Source organism: Melozone crissalis, unplaced genomic scaffold (genome assembly GCF_028551555.1).
Source record: "Melozone crissalis strain CALT ecotype California unplaced genomic scaffold, PUWL_Pcris_2 ptg000187l_1, whole genome shotgun sequence".
NCBI classification, from domain to species: Eukaryota; Metazoa; Chordata; class Aves; order Passeriformes; family Passerellidae; genus Melozone; species Melozone crissalis.
The window spans coordinates 429,365-448,627 of NW_026535952.1; the positions used below are offsets into that span (position 1 = coordinate 429,365).

At 52.2% G+C, this 19,263-nt stretch overlaps 1 protein-coding gene across 2 annotated transcripts in view; it reads right to left on the reverse strand.

The window, feature by feature from the left end:
* NUP98 (nucleoporin 98 and 96 precursor) overlaps positions 1-19,263 on the reverse strand; it is a 36,170-nt gene that overhangs the window by 13,539 nt on the left and 3,368 nt on the right. For both annotated transcript variants that reach the window (XM_054293747.1, XM_054293748.1), the window contains 19 exons: positions 19,036-19,139; positions 18,581-18,682; positions 18,235-18,414; positions 17,404-17,543; positions 15,816-15,923; positions 15,068-15,251; positions 14,107-14,270; positions 13,276-13,413; positions 12,644-12,731; positions 10,251-10,343; positions 9,775-9,915; positions 8,742-8,875; positions 7,346-7,533; positions 6,377-6,493; positions 5,065-5,369; positions 4,201-4,314; positions 3,335-3,473; positions 2,929-3,106; positions 2,038-2,202 (listed from right to left, as the gene is read on the reverse strand). In XM_054293747.1, coding sequence (XP_054149722.1) covers positions 2,038-2,202; positions 2,929-3,106; positions 3,335-3,473; positions 4,201-4,314; positions 5,065-5,369; positions 6,377-6,493; positions 7,346-7,533; positions 8,742-8,875; positions 9,775-9,915; positions 10,251-10,343; positions 12,644-12,731; positions 13,276-13,413; positions 14,107-14,270; positions 15,068-15,251; positions 15,816-15,923; positions 17,404-17,543; positions 18,235-18,414; positions 18,581-18,682; positions 19,036-19,108 — 2,751 coding nt within the window. In that variant the 5' untranslated portion in view covers positions 19,109-19,139. The remainder of the gene's footprint in view (positions 1-2,037; positions 2,203-2,928; positions 3,107-3,334; positions 3,474-4,200; positions 4,315-5,064; positions 5,370-6,376; positions 6,494-7,345; positions 7,534-8,741; positions 8,876-9,774; positions 9,916-10,250; positions 10,344-12,643; positions 12,732-13,275; positions 13,414-14,106; positions 14,271-15,067; positions 15,252-15,815; positions 15,924-17,403; positions 17,544-18,234; positions 18,415-18,580; positions 18,683-19,035; positions 19,140-19,263) is intronic.

A 19,263-nucleotide genomic window follows, 5' to 3' on the forward strand; every position in this document is an offset into this window, starting at 1 on the left:
AAGGAGCACGTTCACAAGGCTGTGCTTAGCTCTGCAGAACCAGCCAGGATGGGGCGAAGGGTCTCAGCTGAGATAAAATCACCTGTGGGGGGCTGTAAGGATAGAACTGAGTGGCAGATGCAGACTCTGAGCCCGGCCCCACGTGTGGAACAGATTTACAAGTCAAAACATGGTTACAAACACACACGTTTCACTGTTCCCTTCATTGGGCTTTAATGCAGCAAGCTCCCTTGCAATATTAATAAATTCATTAATATTTAACTTAGTGAGGGAGGACAAAGCAAAAACCAAGTCTAGATACTGAATGCTTCTTACAGCCCAAACAACAGTATTACCAGATGTGTTCTACGCCAAGAGTTTGGGACGTTTTAAGTGATGCTATGATGTTCCTTAGGGCTTTGGGAAACTGATGTTTTTCCTAATGTCAGAAATTAAAACCTAAGTCAATGTTATGCAAGTCAGAGAGGTTAATGAACCTGGAGGAGTTTTTGCTAAGTACACTGGATTGTACAAGAATATTTGAGTATATCAGTGATATTTCCAGTGCTCCTGAGTGTTTAAAAGCTCAGCTCTGGTCCCCCAGTCTGAACACGAAGCAGGGAGGGGAGCTGAAGTGACGCTGTTGGGCAGCCACGTGTGCAGCTCAAAATGCAAATAATTAAGGAGCCACTCCAGCAGAGGGATGGATGAGTGGGTGTTAATTAGCTGAGGAGCTGTGAGAGCTGGAGCAGCAGCTGGCCACTGCTCTGGGATTCTCCATGCAGAACCCAGCAGAGCTGGCAGCCCCAGCAGCAGGATGCTCTGCCCAGGGAGCAGATGGTGCTGTGGAATTGCTGAACAGGGATCAGGGACCTGCCTGGAGAGCTCTGACCACACAAATGGTCAGCAGAGACTCGCACGGGGTACCAGGGGGGAGTTCTGTGTTACAAACACAGAACTGCTGAGGTGGGAAAAGCCTCTGAGCCCCCCCCCAAGTCCAACCATGCCCCAGCACTGCCAGGGCCACCACTGACTGCATCCCAAGTGCCACATCCACAGGCTGTGGAACCCCTCAGGGAGGTGACTTCACCACTGCCCTGGGCAACCTGTGCCGGGGCTGGACAGCCCTTTTCAGGAGGAAATTTTCCCAATATCCAACCTAAACCTCCCCAGGCACAACCCCAGGCCATTTCCTGCTCCACCCTCCTGGCAGGAGCTGTGCAGAGCCACAAGATCCCCCTGAGCCCCCTCTGAAGCTGAGCCCCTTCCCCAGCTCCCTCAACCCCTCCTGGGGCTCCAGCCCCTTCCCAGCTCCGTTCCCTGCCCTGGACACGCTCCAGCCCCTCCAGGGCTCTCTTTCCCAGGACAGGACACTCTCTTTTGAGGTGTCACACAGTGCTCAGCACGGGGGACAATCCCTGCCCTGGGGGACCATCCCTGCCCTGGGGCTGTGCCTCTTGCCCACCTGAGCTCCTGCTATTCCCAGTGAACTAGATCAAACAGTGCCTGTGGATCAAACATTGCTGTGTAAGATGGGCCCAGCACTGAGGATGTTTTGCAAAGGTTTAAAGCAGTCACATCCAACACAAGTATGTTTATGAAGCCAGCATATAGCCAGCCCTACAAAAAGTATTATTTTAATAAAAATAGAGCACATTCTTAAAATGGAAAGCAGACAGTCTTGCACACTAATGGTGGTAAAGGCAACTGAGTGCACAGCATCACTGTCCAGGCAGGCAGCACACGGCGGTGGCATTACGGGCGTGCATTTAATAGTCACAAAAACAAGGGTTCTTCCAGAAGAGGTGCAAATCTGCCAAACTCAGACTAGAATTCAAACAAGAAACAAGGGTTGAAAGCCTCCCCGCCCCATCCTTAGTCTGCAATGTCAAGCGTCTCAAAGGAAAACAACACGCAGCCACTCAGGCAGAGCTCAGAAGAGTTTCTGTGAGGCTTCACTCTCCAGATTGCACGTTACTCCAACCACCCCCTTCCCAGGCACAGCTATTCTCCAAATTCCGTGTCATCAACCCCCTTTAGGCACTGCTCTCCTTCTACCTGAGCCGGGGGCACTGGCTTGCCGTTCAGGGCCATCTGCTGGGGTGGCAGGTGCCCTGGGGGTGGCACAGGGGTGGTCTTTAACTTCTTGGTGTCCACTTTTAAAGGACGATCTTCCTCCTCCTCATCAGAATCTTGCAAGCCATACTTGGAAAAGTGTGCTACCTGTGTTAAGGAGAAGGACAAACGTGTCACAGCTTGGAAGTGAAATCTCTGGAAGGCCTCAACACTGGGCAGGTAATTGTGCCCTATACAGGCGTCCTAACACACAACTCTTGGGACACGGGCAACAAATTCAGCCCCTCTACAGAGGCTGCTGTTTTAAAATTTATCAGCTGTCACAGACTCTGGGATGACAGTTCAGTGCTGTAGTGCTTGGTAATTGTATGATTTCATATGTGTTAATGATTATGTGTAGTACAAAACCACGTGCTCTAGGCAGGTCTGGGGCCACAGGTTTTACCACAGAACTGCAGACTGGTTTGGACTGGGAGAGACCGTAAAGCTCATTCATTCCATGGGCAGGGGCATGTTCCACTAGTGCAGGTTGGTCTGTTGGTTCAAGCCCCATCCATTTTGCGTGTGTTATTGATTATGTGTAGTACAAAACCACCTGCTCTAGGCAGGTCTGGGGCCACAGTTTTTACCACAGAACTGCAGACTGGTTTGGACTGGGAGAGACCTTAAAGCTCATTCATTCCATGGGCAGGGGCACGTTCCAATAGTGCAGGTTGGTCTGTTGGTCCAAGCCACATCCAACCTTGAACGCTCCCAGGAATGAGGAGCTGCTTTGGTGAGGATGCTTGTCACCAGAGCCCAGGGACTCCAGACAGCTGTCCAAAGCCAGAAATGAGCCAGAAATGCCTTGATCTGGGGCAGCAGGTGGCTCACCTTGAAGACCCAGGAACCGGTCTCGGGGCGGTACTCCTTGAAGCGCGCGCCCTGCCGGCGGGACACGGCCTCCAGCCGGCCCTCGTAGTCCATCTCTGCCAGCCGCTCGGGGCTCTTGATCAGGCACCGCGACGTCTTGTCCGTGGGCCACACCCCGTCCAGGGTCACCTCGGCCCGCCTGCCAAAGGACAACGGGCTCACAACCAGGGCCTGGGGACCTGCCCAGGGGAGCAGGGCACAGCCCCACGCAGGGAAACTCGTATCGGCTCTCAAACCCAATCTGTGGCTCAGAAACCTGAAGTAACCCACTGACACTCTAAACCAAGTGCACCATTTGGATTTGTCTCCTGGTTGCAGCCTGCAAGCACAGCAGACTGTCAGAGTCCTAAAATTCATCCTTACTTACCTATTTAACCCTTCCCCAATGGGAGGTTTCTTTTCGTCATCAGGGTAAACAATAACTTCTTTTCTCCGGATATGTACAATCTCATCCAGGTTTAAGTTTGTTAGATTTACTTCTCCTTCAAAGTAAATCGATCCATAACCTGCACAACAACCCAAAAGGTCACAATTAAAATTGTGAAAAGGTCAATTACATTGTGAAAAGTCACAATTAAAACTGTGAAAAGTAATATGCCAGAGAGCTCACGTTCCTGCTGTTCTCCCTCTGTCCCCACCTAGCCCTGTCTGTCTCCCAGACAAAGTGACACATCCTTCCCCCTGAGAAAACTCTGGAGGAGCATTATCAACTTTGACACCAATATCAAATGTCTGGGAGAGCTGGGAATGTTCAACCTGGAGAAGGGAAGGCTCCTGGCAGGGCCTGAAGGGGCTCAGGAGAGCTGCAGAGGGACTGGGGACAAGGCCTGCAGGGACAGCACCCAGGGAATGGCTGCCAGTGCCAGAGGGCAGGGCTGGGTGGGATCTTGGCACTGAGGAATTGTTCCCTGGCAGGGTGGGCAGGCCCCAGAGCAGCTGGGGCTGCTCCTGGATCCCTAGAAATGTCCAAGGCCAGGTTGGAAAGGGTTTGGAGCACTCTGGGATGGTGGAAGGTGTCCCTGCCCATGGAATAGATGAGCTTTAATGCCCTTCCCAAACCAAATCAGTCTGTGATACTGGGATTTATTTTATCCTAAAATCCTACAAAACATTGATGCCAACTGCTGCCAAAGCAAGGGCACTGGTGGCAGTCAGACTGAGGGTTGGGAACTGAGGCTCTGCAGCTTCAGGATCCCTGTCAGGGTGAAGGCCCAGGGAGGCCGGGGCTCTCACCCGTGCGGCCGATGGTGAAGTCTGTCACGATACATTCCTTCCTGTCGTTGGTCAGCCGGGCCAGCTCCTCCAGGGTCGGGATGGTGTAGTAGCCAGCTCGTGTCAGCACAATCCCTGCAACACAACATTCCCTGAGAACAGGGCTGGCAGCAAGGCATCAACATTGCCAGACTGTTATCCCATTTCTTTTGCCAGCCTCAACAGCTGTAAGCCTCAGAGGAACTGAGGATCAGGGTACCCAAAACCAACAGACACCACAACACCTTCATTCCACAGCCTCCAGAGCACATTTAAAGCAAGTGCCCTGGCAGGTTCTGCCCAGGCACCTGCCAGGGAGCAGCAGGTGTGCAAACAGAAAGGGAAGAAGGAGCGCAGGGAGAAGAAAAATTGCAAATGTGTCAACACTTGAAGGAAACACACTCCCAGCTTTAGTAGCCTGGGGCCTCAGGCACTGCTGACCAAACTGCAGCTTCTTCTACATTTAACAGGCTCCAATTCTTCTTCATCTAATAATTTGTCAAATGATCTTCCTATTTCCCAAAAGCATTTTGCATCTACAAAATGTCCAGAGACATTTCTTTTGCACACATCACCTGCCGGTTTCATTACATGCCACATAAGTGTTAGCTGGGAGTATTAACAAATCTTTTCCCTTTACCTTCTCAAGTTTAAAAAACTCTGACACATGTGATATAAAATTGGAGGATAAAATTTAAATGCTCGCTGACTCAGCAGATAAAATTTCTGCACTAGGTAAGAAAAGCAGCATTTGCATTCTGGCGGAAGGAGGAGGGAAAAGAGCAAAAGCCGAGGGTGCCCAACAGCAGCAAACTCTGCACGCAATGGTGCCCCCGGCAGCCTCACCTGCAGGATGCTGCTGGAGGCCAGGCTCCACCTCCTTGTCCCACTCCTCCTGCAGGGAATCCTCCTGGAAGGAGGCGTCCTCGCTGCTGCCCTCCAGGCCGTTGCGCAGCGCCGCGCGCATGTTCAGCGCCACGATGGTGTCGTCCACGCCCGAGTGGGGCTTGTGCCCGCTGCCCTCCAGGCTCTGGGGAATGGGCTTGGCAATGGGGTTGGTGTAAAACCTGGTCACCTCGTGGGCCTCCTCCTCCTCCTCCCGCTCCCCGTCCTGCCTGTGGTTCTCCTCGGGAGGCACCGACAGGAAGAACCTGGGCAGAGGAAGGATAATGTGAATTATTTCATTCCCTTAAATCAGCATTCCTGGGCAGGCCAGGAGCTGGACTCGGTGACCCCTGTGGATCCCTCCCCGCTCAGGACACTCTGTGATTCTATGATTAAAATTCTGCTCTTTCCACACAAGGAGCAAACAGGACCACACCAACTGCAGTGTCAGTGATTATTCCCCTTCCCTCTGCTCCTGCTTGACTGCCACTGAGGCTCCCACTACAGCAAGGACAGTGGTGAGACTGGGACAGACCCCACAGGCTGGGGACTAAGGCATGTGCCCTAGCAGAGCTGAGTGGAACAGGAGCTCAGGCTGCAGAGAAGCCTCAAAAGGGAGTGTAACAGCAACCCCACAGCTCCAAACCCTCTGCCCACAGGGCCAGGGTGACCTCACTCCCACAGCAGCTCCTATTTTATAGCTTTCAATAAAATCAACATGGTGGGTTGGGCAGGTTTTTTCCAGACTCTGAGTAAAAGAAAACCAAGGCAAAAATCAGAGTTCAACTGAAATATGACCACAGGTTTTTTAGAGGAGGTTGGAATTTCTGGATTTTGGTGGGGGAGGATACAGCCTTAGAGGCTCCTCAATGTAATCTGTACAAAAGACATATACAGAAAATAGAAATATGAGACACGAGGATCAGTGTAGCTCCCTAGCAATTCCCACATCACTGAGGACTGACCAGCAGAGGTTCCTCTCCCCTCAGAGTCAGGTTTAGCACTTCCCCCAAGGAATATCCTGGTTTCTTGCTACAGAACCTAAGTTCCTGCTCCCTGACCTGGATTTTGGGTGGGGTGACCTGGCAATGCCCACACAGCAAGAACACATGGTTAGCGCAGGGGGAAATGCATCTCCCAGCAGGTCAGCTGCTTCCAATGAACAGTGAAGTGACATCCCTGAGAAGAAGGGGCTGCTGTCCAGCTGTAATTCGGGGACAGGCAGGACCAGTCTGCATGTCTGAGGACAAGCCCTGCAGGGTGACTCACTCACCTGTCCCCATTCTCCGGGTACTCTGATGGTGACGCCAGGTCCTCGTTCTCTCGGCTCACGGGAGAGAACAGGTTGCTGCTGTTGAGGTTCTTCAGAACCAGCTTCTTGATGCTCTTCCTAAACACAGGACACACCAAGGAAGGGAAATGTGGATCTATCCACTGCATACATGGGTACTTTGTACTTAATTCAGATGCTCCAGGGACCAGGAACCAGCCCTAAGACCTGTTCCCACACACAGGACATTTCAAGTCCTGAACTCCCCCAAATGTTTTGGGGAATTCCATTAAAGGCTCTGGTTTATATAGAGGTGTAAAAAGCAAAAGCCAGTGAAAGGCTCAAAGTTCCAAGTTCAGCAAACAACAGGGTTCCCTGTTTCCCAAACCAGCCTTTCTAGAAACACAGAAGGTTTGGCCCACAGGTGCAGGTTCATTTTAAAGCAGGATCACTTCAATCTTTTAGCCCTTTGTTTTTACTCAACTCCAAACATTTCAAAACTCCTTTTCTATTTGACTGCCACTGTTGTACCTAAAAACTGAATGCAAAGCTTTACTTGGGCAGATCCATGATTTATTTCTCACAGAAACATCTGTGGATTTGAAACAGCACTAGGGCTGGGATAAAAGCACCAGAAATCTGCCTCCATACTTAGGGCATGAGCAAACTGTTGACACTCCCAGTTCAGGAGCAGGAAGTATTACCCTGTGCAAGCTTTCCTGGTTAGAATTCCTCAATGACTTTATAGGAGCTTTGCTCCCATCATGGACTGACCTCATTTTACAGCTTATTTGGCCTTAAGAGTCTAAGCTGAACCTTTTCTCCTCCTCTATAGAAAACAGTTCTAGTGAAGCCTTACAGACAACTTGTTATTGTTCTTCCAACATGAACCAGAGCACAAAATCATGAGATTCAAGGTAATACACAGGAGTTTCCAGAAGACTGTCACACAGAGACAAAAGAGCAGCTCACTTTGGCATGAAGGCTCCATTGGACAGGGAGGGCTCATCATCATCCAGCCCATCAAAGAGCTGGGACTTGGCCGAGCCCGCCGACTGCAGGGCCTTGGGCCGCACTCTGGTGGCGGGGCGGGGGGTCAGCTTGTAGTGGGTGGGGGTCGTCAGGGCCTTCTGGGCTGCTGGGTTCGTTGGCTTCAGCCTCTGGAACAGAGAGAGGGACAGGTGGAAACCTCAGGCGTGGGGACAGAGCTTTAGGGTGCTCCAGGCCTAAAAAGGGCCCTGAAAGGCAAAGGGGGTGGTAAGCACAAGGAAGCAATAATTGCACCCAGGTTAGGGGGCTCCCTGCACAGCCCCTGCCATCAGCCTGGGTCCGTGGGCAGCCTGGGATCCATGGGCAGCCTTGGATCCATGGGCAGCCCCAGCCATCAGCCTGGATCCATGGGCAGCCTTGGATCCATGTACAGCCGAGCCATCAGCTGGGATCCATGTAGAGCCCAGCCATCAGCCTGGATCCATGTACAGCCCAGCCATCAGCCTGGATCCATGGGCAGCCCCAGCCATCAGCCTGGATCTGTGGGAGCCTGGGCTCCATGTACAGCTCCAGCCATCAGCCTGGACCCATGGGCACCCTTGGATCCATGTACAGCCCAGCCATCAGCCTGGATCCATGTACAGCCCAGCCATCAGCTGGGATCCATGTAGAGCCCAGCCATCAGCCTGGATCCATGTACAGCCCAGCCATCAGCCTGGATCCATGGGCAGCCCCAGCCATCAGCTGGGATCCATGGGCACCCTTGGATCCATGTACAGCCCAGCCATCAGCCTGGATCCATGTACAGCCCAGCCATCAGCCTGGAACCATGGGCAGCCGGGGCTCCAGCTGTCAGGCTGGACTTCCCTTCAGCCCCTGGAATCTGCTCAGGGGCAGCAGACACTCAGAACCTCCCCTACCATCTCAAAGCCTAGAAAGTGTTTGTTTTATCATCTCTTGAACAAAGCAACAGGAAAGGTTTCTCAAAGACTGTCAGGGATGTCTTAAGCAAAGCACTACAATTATTTTCCAAGCATTAACAATGATCCATCTTTAGTCCCACTCAGCAGCAGGGAGCCCAGGAACTTCATAGCCAAGGCTGTGATGCAGGCAAAAGCAGGAAATCATGGAATGGTTTGGGCTGGAAAGTACCTTAAAGATCATGCCCTTCCAACCCCCCTGCCAGGGACAGGGCCCTTTCCACTGGGATAAAATCAAGCACTTTGTGTCCCAGAGGGTAAAAAGCCACTGCACCACTGGGAGAGCACAGAGGGCAACTTCCATGGTTGCTCAGTGTGCACTGAAGTGAGGATGGCACACAGGCCAAGCAATTCCAACTGTCACCCATAAAATGAGTCCAGTGCTGATGGGCACTCACCTCCTCCTTCTTCTTCGGGTCGGACATGGGGTTTCTGAAGAGAGGGGAGTCCCCAAAGGGCGAGTAGGTCAGGCTGTTAAGGTGCTGCTGGAGGACAGCTTGCTGGGCTGCAGAGGCGTTGGGGTCTGTCAGAGCTACAAAAGGAGCAGCATTGCAGTTTTAGAGCTCTGGGAACGGAACCAGGGCAGGCAGCACACAGCAGTGCCCAGAACATCTCCTTCCTCCATCACAGTGTCCAACCATATTCACTGAGGTCCCATGGGTGAATAGCTGAGGGCACAGAGAGCTACAGAGCAGTGGCAAGAGCCTGGCCTGCCAGAATATTCAACTAACCCAGCTGGCTTCTGAAAGGGTGTGCGGGGAAAATATTTCATGCAGAATTTTGACATTACTGCTACTACAATCATCCAGGTCTAGAGTCCCCTCTACAATGGATTCTAAATCTTGATTCTGTCTTAAAGCATTTTATTTTCATTCCTATTGAAATGCTCTAAGACTTCACCCCATGAAACATTCAAGCCACTAAAAGCAGCTTAATCCTAATTCCAAGAAAAATCAGGATGGATGTGGGCACTTCCAAAGAACAACAAAACCACTCTCAGAGCAACAGCTTATTATTGTCAGGGTCTGCTGGAAGTCAGGAGGAGAGCTGGAGACAACTGGGTCTGATTTTTGTCCCAAAGGCACAGCATTCCTGTTAATAAAGGCCCTCTAGGCCTCCCCTATCTGGAAGTACTGAAAAATCCAACATTGCACTTCCCTTACTTTTCATTGTGCACATCTATTCTTGCTGCCCTAAATTCAATTTGGGAAATTTACTAATCTTCAAGACAATGCTCTAAAATAGGCGCAATTATTGGGCATGTAAAGCAACTTGGAATTCCTTTTATAACTAGCAAAACAAGGGTCATTAACAGTCTGCACTGGGACTGAGAACAGAAGTGGCCCCAAGGAGATGTTTTGTCATTCAAACCCTTTGGGAGGGGAGTGCTCCTGTGTTCAGGCACATGGGCAGCAGGCTCATGGCACTCACCTACAGCAGGCTGAGGGGCCCCAAAGCCCAGGGTGGCTGTGGATGTGTTGAATCCTGGGGCTCCAAAGGCTCCCGTTCCCAGCGTTCCCCCCAGCTTCGGCTGCGTGTTCCCGAACAGGGACGTCTGTCCTGCCCCCAGAGCTGTGACAGAGAGGGCACAGTCACCACAGGCTCTGACAAGTTCACAGGCACAACACAGAACTCCTTGCTGGACTGCAGGAAACCCTCTCCATGCCCATGGATGCTGCAGGCAGCAGAGGCTCCGGGCACAGAGGACCTCACCAGTGATGCCCGGTTTCTGCCAGGCGACTTGGCACTGTGCTGAGAAGCTCCCCTTGGAGCTACCCTGAGCCATCCTGCCTTGGAGCTCAAACACATCCAGCCTTTCCTAACTCAGCTACAGGCAATGCCCAGGCTGGACTGCACTGCAGCCTGAGGGCTGGAGCTGCCCAGGAACGAGCTGAGAAACTGCTTACCTGTTCCAAACCCTGTTCCAAGTCCAGTGCCCAGAGTCCCAGTCGCAGGCTTATTTCCAAACAAGCTATTTCCAGCAGTGTTGGCACCAAAACCTTCAACAACAGAATGAGCAGCTCATTAGAGATGAAATTAAAACCATGTATTTAAATAAATAAGCCTCACAGGGTCCAAGAGCCCTGCCAAAGCCAAATTTCTCACTGTTTCTAGCAGTGCAGGTTAAACTGGCAATCAGCAAGAAGGCACTTTACTGGTAATAAACACATTTTAGTTATAAATATAGCATTAAAGCAACACAGAAAAATGTGGGTCTGCCTTCTTAGGCTTTTCAGCTTGTTACAAACATCAGTTTCCCAGAAAGGCAGAGCTGACATGATGCTGCTCTAGCTGGCAATGGAGTAAAACGTGCTGGGGTGGTTTGAGTGCCTGGAGGGAACAAACCTCAATCCATCCTGTTTATATCACACACCCATTTCTCTGACCCTCACCACAGGGCAGGTGGGAACTCAGATCTGCACAGTTCAAGGGCACAGCTGTAGCTGCAACAAGGCCACCCCAAATCTACCAGTTCTACCCCAAATCTGCTCAGTTCTACTGCAGATGCTGACCCCATCCCATGCTTGGTTAGTGCACAAAGCCAGGATTAAACTGAAAAAGTGCAGGTGTGCACCAACCCCTTGGAATCCAGCTCCACTCCTCCTATAAACTGCTACACAGGCAAACCAAAACCACACTGCAAAGGCTGATCTCCACCAAACAGTGCCAACACACTGTGGGGCCATGGAGTTCCTGAGCAGCAGAACAAGAACTCAAAAGCACCTTTCACAGCCCTGGGAGGTTTGCCCAGGACTGCTCACCACAGTCCAACCCTGCTTGCCAAGGGGCTGCCCTGGTTCAGAGCATGGAGAACTGCACAGAGCCTGATTTGGGAAGGATCTAAAAAATCAGCCAGCTGCTTTGAGTTCTTCCCTGTCTATATGGGCAGGTTGGCACAGCAGCTAAAGGCATGGCAGGCCCCACTGCCTTTAAATAACCAACACAAAACAGCACTGCAGGACAGGGATGGCAGGGTCCAGCCCCCTCCTACTCACTCTGAGACACTGTTCTGTTGCTCTGAAATCCAGAATTAAAAAGGCAGGAGAGATTTCAGAGTCCCCTGAAAGAAGGTGCCACTCCCTTCAGCCATCCCTACACATTCCTCCTGCTCAGTCACACCCAGCCAACATCAGCTCTCACATCAGAGCCACCAGGAACACACCAGCAGCTCCTCAGGACTTTGGTCCTTCCCATCACCCAGGACAACAACAGCCACCAGCTGAACTGGAGCTGACTCACTTCACCTTCACTGCAGTGCAGGATCCCCTGACACCTGCCCAAGCCCAGGTCTTACCCCAATTCTCACAGTGTTGCTGTGCCAACACAGGGTGTTCACAGCCTCCTAACAAACCCCTCTACTCCCTGAATCCTCAACTTCAAGAGTTTTCAATCACAGAATTACAGATGGTTGGAGCTGGAAGGGTCCACCCAGCCCAGCCCTGCCCAGGCAGGGTCAGGGCAGCAGGGACACAGGAACGTGACCAGGGGGTTTGCGATGTCTCCAGAGACTCCAGCCCCTCCCTGGGCAGCTGTTCCAGGGCTCTGCCCCTCCAGGGAAGGAAGTTCTGCCTCACGCTGGGCTGCAATTGTTGTGTTTTAGTCCCTGCACATTGCTCCTTGTCCTGCCACTGGCACCACTGAGCAGAGTCTGGCACCCCTGGAGAGATGTGTGTGGATGGATAGGGTATTTGGGTGGATGGATGGGGTATTTGAGTGGATGGATGGGGTATTTGAGTGGATGGATAGATCCACTCTCAGCCTACCCCTCTCCAGACTGACCAGGCTCAGCTCCCACAGCCTCTCCTCACCAGAGATGCTCCAGACCCCAAATCATCTCTGTGCCCTTCCCGGGACCCTCTCCAGTAGCTCCTGGTCTTCCTTGAGCTGTGGAGCCCAGAACTGAACAGGACACTCCAGGTGAGCCTCCCTGGAGCTGAGCAGAGGAGCAGGATCCCCTCCCTGACCTGCTGGGAATGCCCTTCCCAATGCTGGGAATGGATCCAGGGGCTCTCCTGGCCAACCCAGGCTGAAAATTCCCTTAAGGACTCACCAAAACAGTGGCATTTGACCATCTACTTCCCGAGTCAGGGAGCCCCACCAAGAGAGAGGCACAACCCAGCACCCAGCACTGTGCCAGGGCATCGTTCACCTGACAATTCCAACACTACAGTACCCAGCATGTGCCCTCTGCGGTGTGTGGTGCACACAGCACAGATTTAAATGACTGAAACCACACTTTTTCCCTGTCTCCAGACCGGAAGGGTGTGCAGGGCTCCCAGACTCAGAGCAGGTTTGTTACCGAAGAGGCCCCCGCCCGTGGAGGTACCGAACGAGGGAGCGCTGGTCGTGGTGGCTCCAAATCCAGCAGGCTTGTTCCCAAACAGGGTCTGAAAGGAAAACAGCAGCAATGTGGAAACCTGGAAGCTGACACCACAGCAATTGTACGGGTGTCTGGCTGCAGGCAGGGAAGCAGAACAAAAGCCAAGCACAGCTGAGCCCCCCAGCCCACCCTCCCAAGTGGGGGTATCCCAAGCCACCTGCAAGATCCCCAAAAGCAGCTGCTAGGGTCAGACCCAAGGGGCTAAAGGGACTTTTCCAATCTCAGCGATCCTGTGATTTTTGCTCCACCAGAACCAAAATGACTGAGTATCAAAAACCAAGGTTGGTTCTGGTCCATCACAACTTACAACCCTATGCTGAGGCACCCCAGTCACTGAGAACCTCAGTATCTCCTGCTGCTTTTATCACTCCACACATCACTTGTTAAAAAAATGGCTCTACTACACCTGTTTATCCTCCAGTTTCCAGCAAACCACCTGACTTTTGTATCTCAGACATCCTAACTCCTAAGCTGACACAACTTCTGTGCAGTCAGCACCCCTGAACAGGGCTCTGCTTGGTTTTCTCTTTGTTACAGAGGCACAGACATACCGAACCACCAACACCAAATCCCGTGTTGGCTTGTCCAAAAAGGCCAGTTCCCGTTCCAAATCCAGTCCCAGCATTTGTATTGGCAGCTGTCCCAAAAAGGCCTCCAGGCTGCGAGGGCTGGGTGACCCCAAAGAGACCCTACAAAAAGGAACCAGGTTAAGGTAATGCTCCCAGGCTTTTCCAAGTCCAGCACTGACAACGACAGATCCAACACACAGAACCAGGCAATAAAACAATGCTGCATTTGCCCTCGTGCTGGGGGAACAGGACAGGTGAAGAGCATTCCAGAAGCTTTAGTCCTCCTCCAAAAAATTAGTTACTAAAAGGAAACTGAAAAACCCCAAAAATTTATGCTACAAGATTTACAGGATATTGGAATTTCCTCATCGCTTTGAGCAAGGGAGATGGAAAAGAAACGTTTCACAGGGTTTTCTATGAGAAGTCACAACAAATTCACAAAGAACACAGGATATCTGGAGCCAAAGCCTCTAGTCATACAAGTTACTACGTAGAATCTTTCTGTCACAAAAGCCCCCAAGTGTTGCTCGTTTATCACCAGAAAGCCCAAGATTGAATTCCCAAAGAAGGCTGACAATGGAATGACATTGTCTGTGTGAAAATGATCAGAAGCACAGGAGTTGCTAGAGAGCAGCTGCTCGAGGAGATGAGTGGGTACACAATCTGTGAACAGCTGGCTGTTCTCCAATTGTCAGAACAAAGCTGACTGCCAGGAGGTTCCTCACTGCCCCACAGCCTCCAGAGCTCAGCACGCTGCTTCAACCCCATGGCAGTGGAATGTGAGGCACACCCCAGTGCTGCAGCCCCTCTTACCATGGTGTTGGTGTTGGGCTGGCCCAGGGTGCTGGTGCCCCCGAAGGAGAAGCCGGTGTTCTGCGTGGTGGTGGCCTGGCCGAAGGGTTTGTTGAACAGGCTCGTGGTCTGGGACTGCTGCCCAAAGAGCCCCCCGGTGGTGCCCGTGCCAAAGCCGGTCGTACCTGGGACAGCAAGGGCAGTTAGAGAGCCAGCCCAGCACACCCACACCCCAGTATGCACACAGCAAAAAGGGTCACAGAATACCCTGAGTGGAAAGGGACCCCCAGGGATCACCCAGTGCCACCCCTGCCCTGCCCAGACCCCCCCAAATCCCACCCTGGGCATCCCTGGCAGTGCCAGCACCCTCTGGGCAAGAACCTGTCCCTAAAATCCAACCTAAATCCCTCCTGGCCCAGCTCCAGCTGTTCCCTGGGTCCTGTCTCTGCTCATCCAACAACCACCTGCATTCCTACAGCCTGGAGGATTTGGATCTGTTTACAGTCAAATTCCACAAACACAAATATCCAGTACTAGGAAAAAATCCTTCCCTTTGAGGGTGGGCAGGCCCTGGCACAGGGTGCCCAGAGCAGCTGGGGCTGCCCCTGCATCCCTGGCAGTGCCCAAGGCCAGGCTGGACACTGGGGACAGTGGGAGGTGTCCCTGTCCATGGCAGGGGTGGCACTGGGTGAGCTTCAAGGTCCCCTCCCAATCCAAATCATTCTGGGATTCTATGATCTATTTACTTTTCAATTTGCACCAAAACCTAATAAAAATCCAACAGCTGTTTCAATTTTTCCAAGAGAAAGTAAGAAAACAGATTCCTATGGCAAGGAGCTGCAGCAGTGAATGCTGGCAATACAACCAGCACAACTCTGAGCTCACAGCGGGGTTTCAGCATACTGCATGACAGAATTCCAAATGGTTTAACACAATATTTGCACATGCACTCACAGGAACACCAGGGCCAGGCAGTACTTACTGGTTCCAAAAGCAGTTTTATTCTGCCCATAGGAGAAGCCTGTATTGGTAGTGGAAGAGCCAAAAAGTCCTGTGGCAGTGCTGGACGTGGCAGTGGAAGAGCCAAACAAGCCAGCAGTTGCTCCTGCTCCCACAGGATTCGTGGGCCCTTTCCTATTTGCCTGGTAGTCTTCCAAACGGAGTTCCTAGAGGAAAATCCAGCTCTTTTTACCCAAGACAAGGGCAGGCAAATGTCCTTACCACACTCACACAGCACTCCATCTTCACTAGGGTGAAGGCTCAAAAAAACTGCAACACCCACATTTTTAAAAAGAAGGACACTAAAAACGGGACCTGAACTTAGATCCATGTTTTTACTTCAACTTGACATCCCAGAGCCTTTTCAGATATTTTATAAATGATCTGTTTTGAAGGGTCAAACAAACCAGCCCAAATGGGAAGGCCTCAGGTTAAATCCTTGGGAATATTAGTTTATAACAAACAACTGAGCTCTGCCTGTGATCCTGCTGCTATCTCAGCAGAGCAGGGCTGTTCCCAACAGGACCTCATGTCCTTCTCACAAGATAGAATTTCAGCTCCTCCAGACCTGCATCAAGCACCTAAAGACAACTGCAATTAACGTGGCATTGCATTGTTTTACTTGACAACACCTCTGGTGTGTGATGCAGATATTGCAGGTTCATTAATGAGCACAGAAAGCAGCTGAGGCCCAGAAAGGCCCGAGCAGGGCTGTGTGCCCCTGCACTGACCTCCAGGGACTTGCTCTCGTACTCCTTCATGGCAGTGATGCACTGGTGCTTGGTGTTGATGTTGGTGCTGACGCCGGATTTCACCATGGTGTCCGTGCCGGTCGGGGGCTGCCGGAAGAGAGGAAGGGTCAGGTTAAAACCCAGCCACACTCGGGGGAACACAGCCACAAATCCCTGCAGATCCTGGGAAATGCCACACCCAGCACAGACCTGAGGCTCTGTGTGACTGCTCTGCTCGGCCAAGACCCCACCTGCAGAGCCTGCAGCCTGGGGTGCAGGAGGATGTGGGGCTCCAGGAGCCAGCCCAGAGGAGCCAGGGAGCTGCTCCAGGGCTGGAGCCCCTCTGCAGCCAGGCTGGGAGAGCTGGGGGTGCTCACCTGCACAGGAGAAGCTGCAGGGAGAGCTCAGAGCCCCTGGCAGGGCCTGAAGGGGCTCCAGCAGAGCTGCAGAGGGACTGGGGACAAGGCCTGCAGGGACAGCACCCAGGGAATGGCTGCCAGTGCCAGAGGGCAGGGCTGGCTGGGATCTGGGCAATGAGGAATTGTTCCCTGGCAGGGTGGGCAGGCCCTGGCACAGGGTGCCCAGAGCAGCTGGGGCTGCCCCTGCATCCCTGGCAGTGCCCAAGGCCAGGCTGGGCACTGGGGACAGTGGGAGGTGTCCCTGCCATGGCAGGGGTGGCACTGGGTAGGATTTAGGGTCCCTCCCAGCCCAAACCTTGTGTGATTGCATGGTTTTACGATTCCTTCATTATCTGTACAGCTGAGGCCCCACCCAGGCGTGTTTAATGATGATCAACAGTGGAATTAGTCACAGGAACACTCAAAACAACTCCCAGCAATTCTGCTTTCGGTTTCACTTTTAAAGCAGTTTACCTCAGCCTCTGACTCAAACCCTGGAGCTCTGCATGAATTCCAGTATCCCTCCCCTTTTTAACAGTGCTATGGAAGTACAAATCAGCAGCACTGCAAGAGCCCAGGCAGCAGCACAGCTCTGTCCCCAATGCCTCAGCCTTACACCAGCTCAGTCAGGAAATGAAGAGGGCTGGGATCTGCACGAGCAGGTTTTTGGGGAACAGAGTCCCTGCTGAAGCAGGCCCCAGGAGCCCAGTTCCTCCAGGCCTCTCTGCTGGGCCACCCTCCAGCCCAACTGCCACGGAGCTTTGTAGCAGTTACTGAATCCTATCTTAAAGGGGACTCGTCCAGAGGAGGCAGAAGGACAGCACCCCTCTCCTGCCAGGTCCCACTCCCAGAGCCAGGCTGGCTCAGCAGAGCTGTGCTGATTCTCACCCATCCCAAGATGCCTCTAACCCTTACTGCTGCCAGCATTTGCCATGGATCACCTTGAATTGCACGGCACTTGCTGGGAAGGCTCAGCTTTAGTAGCTCCTTCACTCCTTCAGTGTTGCCTCTAAACCCAGCAAGCCTGGAATTCCGCCGTGTTTGAGAAGGGATGTTTTCAAACCAGTTCAGAACACTTGCATTTGAACTCATTTTTTCACCTCAGTGACCAAGACATCACACAAACTACTGCAAAACTGAATACTTCCCACAGTAAACGGGATGGAGCAAGAGGAAAGAGCAGAACTTACATTAAATTTAATAGTGGTGCCAGTTGGAGCAGCAGTGAAGCTGGTTGGGCCAAAGAGAGAGCCAGATGTGCTCCCAAAGGGGTTGGAAGTGGTGTTGGTGGTCCCAAAGAGCCCCCCACTGCTGGTGCTTGTACCAAAGTCTGAATAAAGCATAAAAAATAACAACATCAGTATTACAACAAACCCAAAGTTTAAAACTTAAACCATCATACTTTACTCAAATTAAAAACTGGTTTGAAAATGCAAAAATCTGCTGGGAAAAATAATCTGACAGCAAAGCTGGAAGCTGATGGTGCTGCTAATGAAGTTCCCTGCTGCAGAAGTGTCCTTAACTCAGCATCCAGAAACACCAGACACACCACAGCAGTTTCCTCCTACAGCAGTTTCCTTTCTTCCAAGTAGGAAGAAAACAACACAGTAACTTTAAAATAAAGAAAATCAGCAAGGCTCCTTTTCTTTTTTCAGAAGGGGCTGCAAGCAGTTGCTTTTGCCTCGTGAAATTACAGAAGAGTTTAACAGCATTCCCCTGTCTTCTCCTGCCACACAAACCCAATTGTAATTGCTCTGCCACAGGATAAAAACCTAAAACCAAACAGCACCAAAACAGTATTCAGGATAAACAACTCCAACCGACAACCTTTGGCATTTTAATTTTAAAATGCAGGGCTGGAATCACAGCTAGATTCAGGAGCATGTGGGCTCCTCCCTGGCTGCTGTGGGAAGAAAGATGTCCTTGTATCCTGCAGGAGAAACCCCCCAGCCCCACCCTGACCCTGTCCCAGCTCCCACTGCTCTCCCACCCATCAGCAGAGGGGTGCCAGTGTCACTCACTTCCAAAACCAGCTGGTTTGTTCTGTGCAAAGGCATTGTTCTGGGATGAGAAGAGGCTCCCACCAGTGCTGGTGGTTCCAAAGAGGCTGTTTGATGTGCCAGTGGATGTCCCAAAGCCAAAGCCAGTGCTGGTGGAGGAGGTGGCTGGTTGGTTGAACGTGGTGGACCCAAACAACCCTCCTGCAGACAGAAACAGGCTGTTAATGCTTCACAACCTCCTCAGCTTGGGAGCCTGGACAGGTTCTTGCTGTCCTGGGCTTTTTAGGTATTTTTGTTGGCAATTCCTTGGTTTAGGCTGCTCCCTTCCTCCCCTCCCTCCCTCCCTCCCCAGCCCCTGGGGCAGTACCTGGCTTGCTCTGCGTGCTCCCGAACAGGCTGCCCGTGTTGTTGCTGGAGCCAAAGGCCGAGGTCCCGAAGGCTCCTCCGCTGGTGGTACCAAAGCCAGCATCTGCAAGCACAGCCCAGAGAACCCCTCAGGCTGCAGCTCCACAACCAGCCCCACAACACACAGCTCTTCCTTCCAGGCCTTCCCAACAACCCCACCGTGGATTTGTTCCAGCCCCAAACACCCCAGCGACACCACCTTCCCCAAGCACTGCGTTTTCCACTCTTCCTTCCCACAGCAGACATGGAGCCCTGGCTGCCTGCCCAAACTGAAAGCTTGCTTAGGGGTGAAGCCTCAGGGAGCACCCAGCAGCTCCCTAATTCCACCCCACGAGGGATCACCACCTCCCTGGCACTCTCTGAGCTGCCCTCCAGGAACGGACACCTCGTTAAAGCCACCCTGGATATTTCACTTACTTTGCCCAAAAGTTGAAGTTGTCCCAAAGCCGGTGCTGCCTCCGAACGGAGTTCCAAAGGATTTGTTGAACATTTTCAGGATGTATCAGGTTTTCTTCCTAGACCTGGAAAGCAGAATTCAGGTTTGATTGAAAGCTCGCCCTGCAAACTCATTTCCATCTCCCTCACTGCCGAGGGCAGCAATCCCACCAGACTCCTCCAGCACCAACCCCACGGCACTGTGTGGTT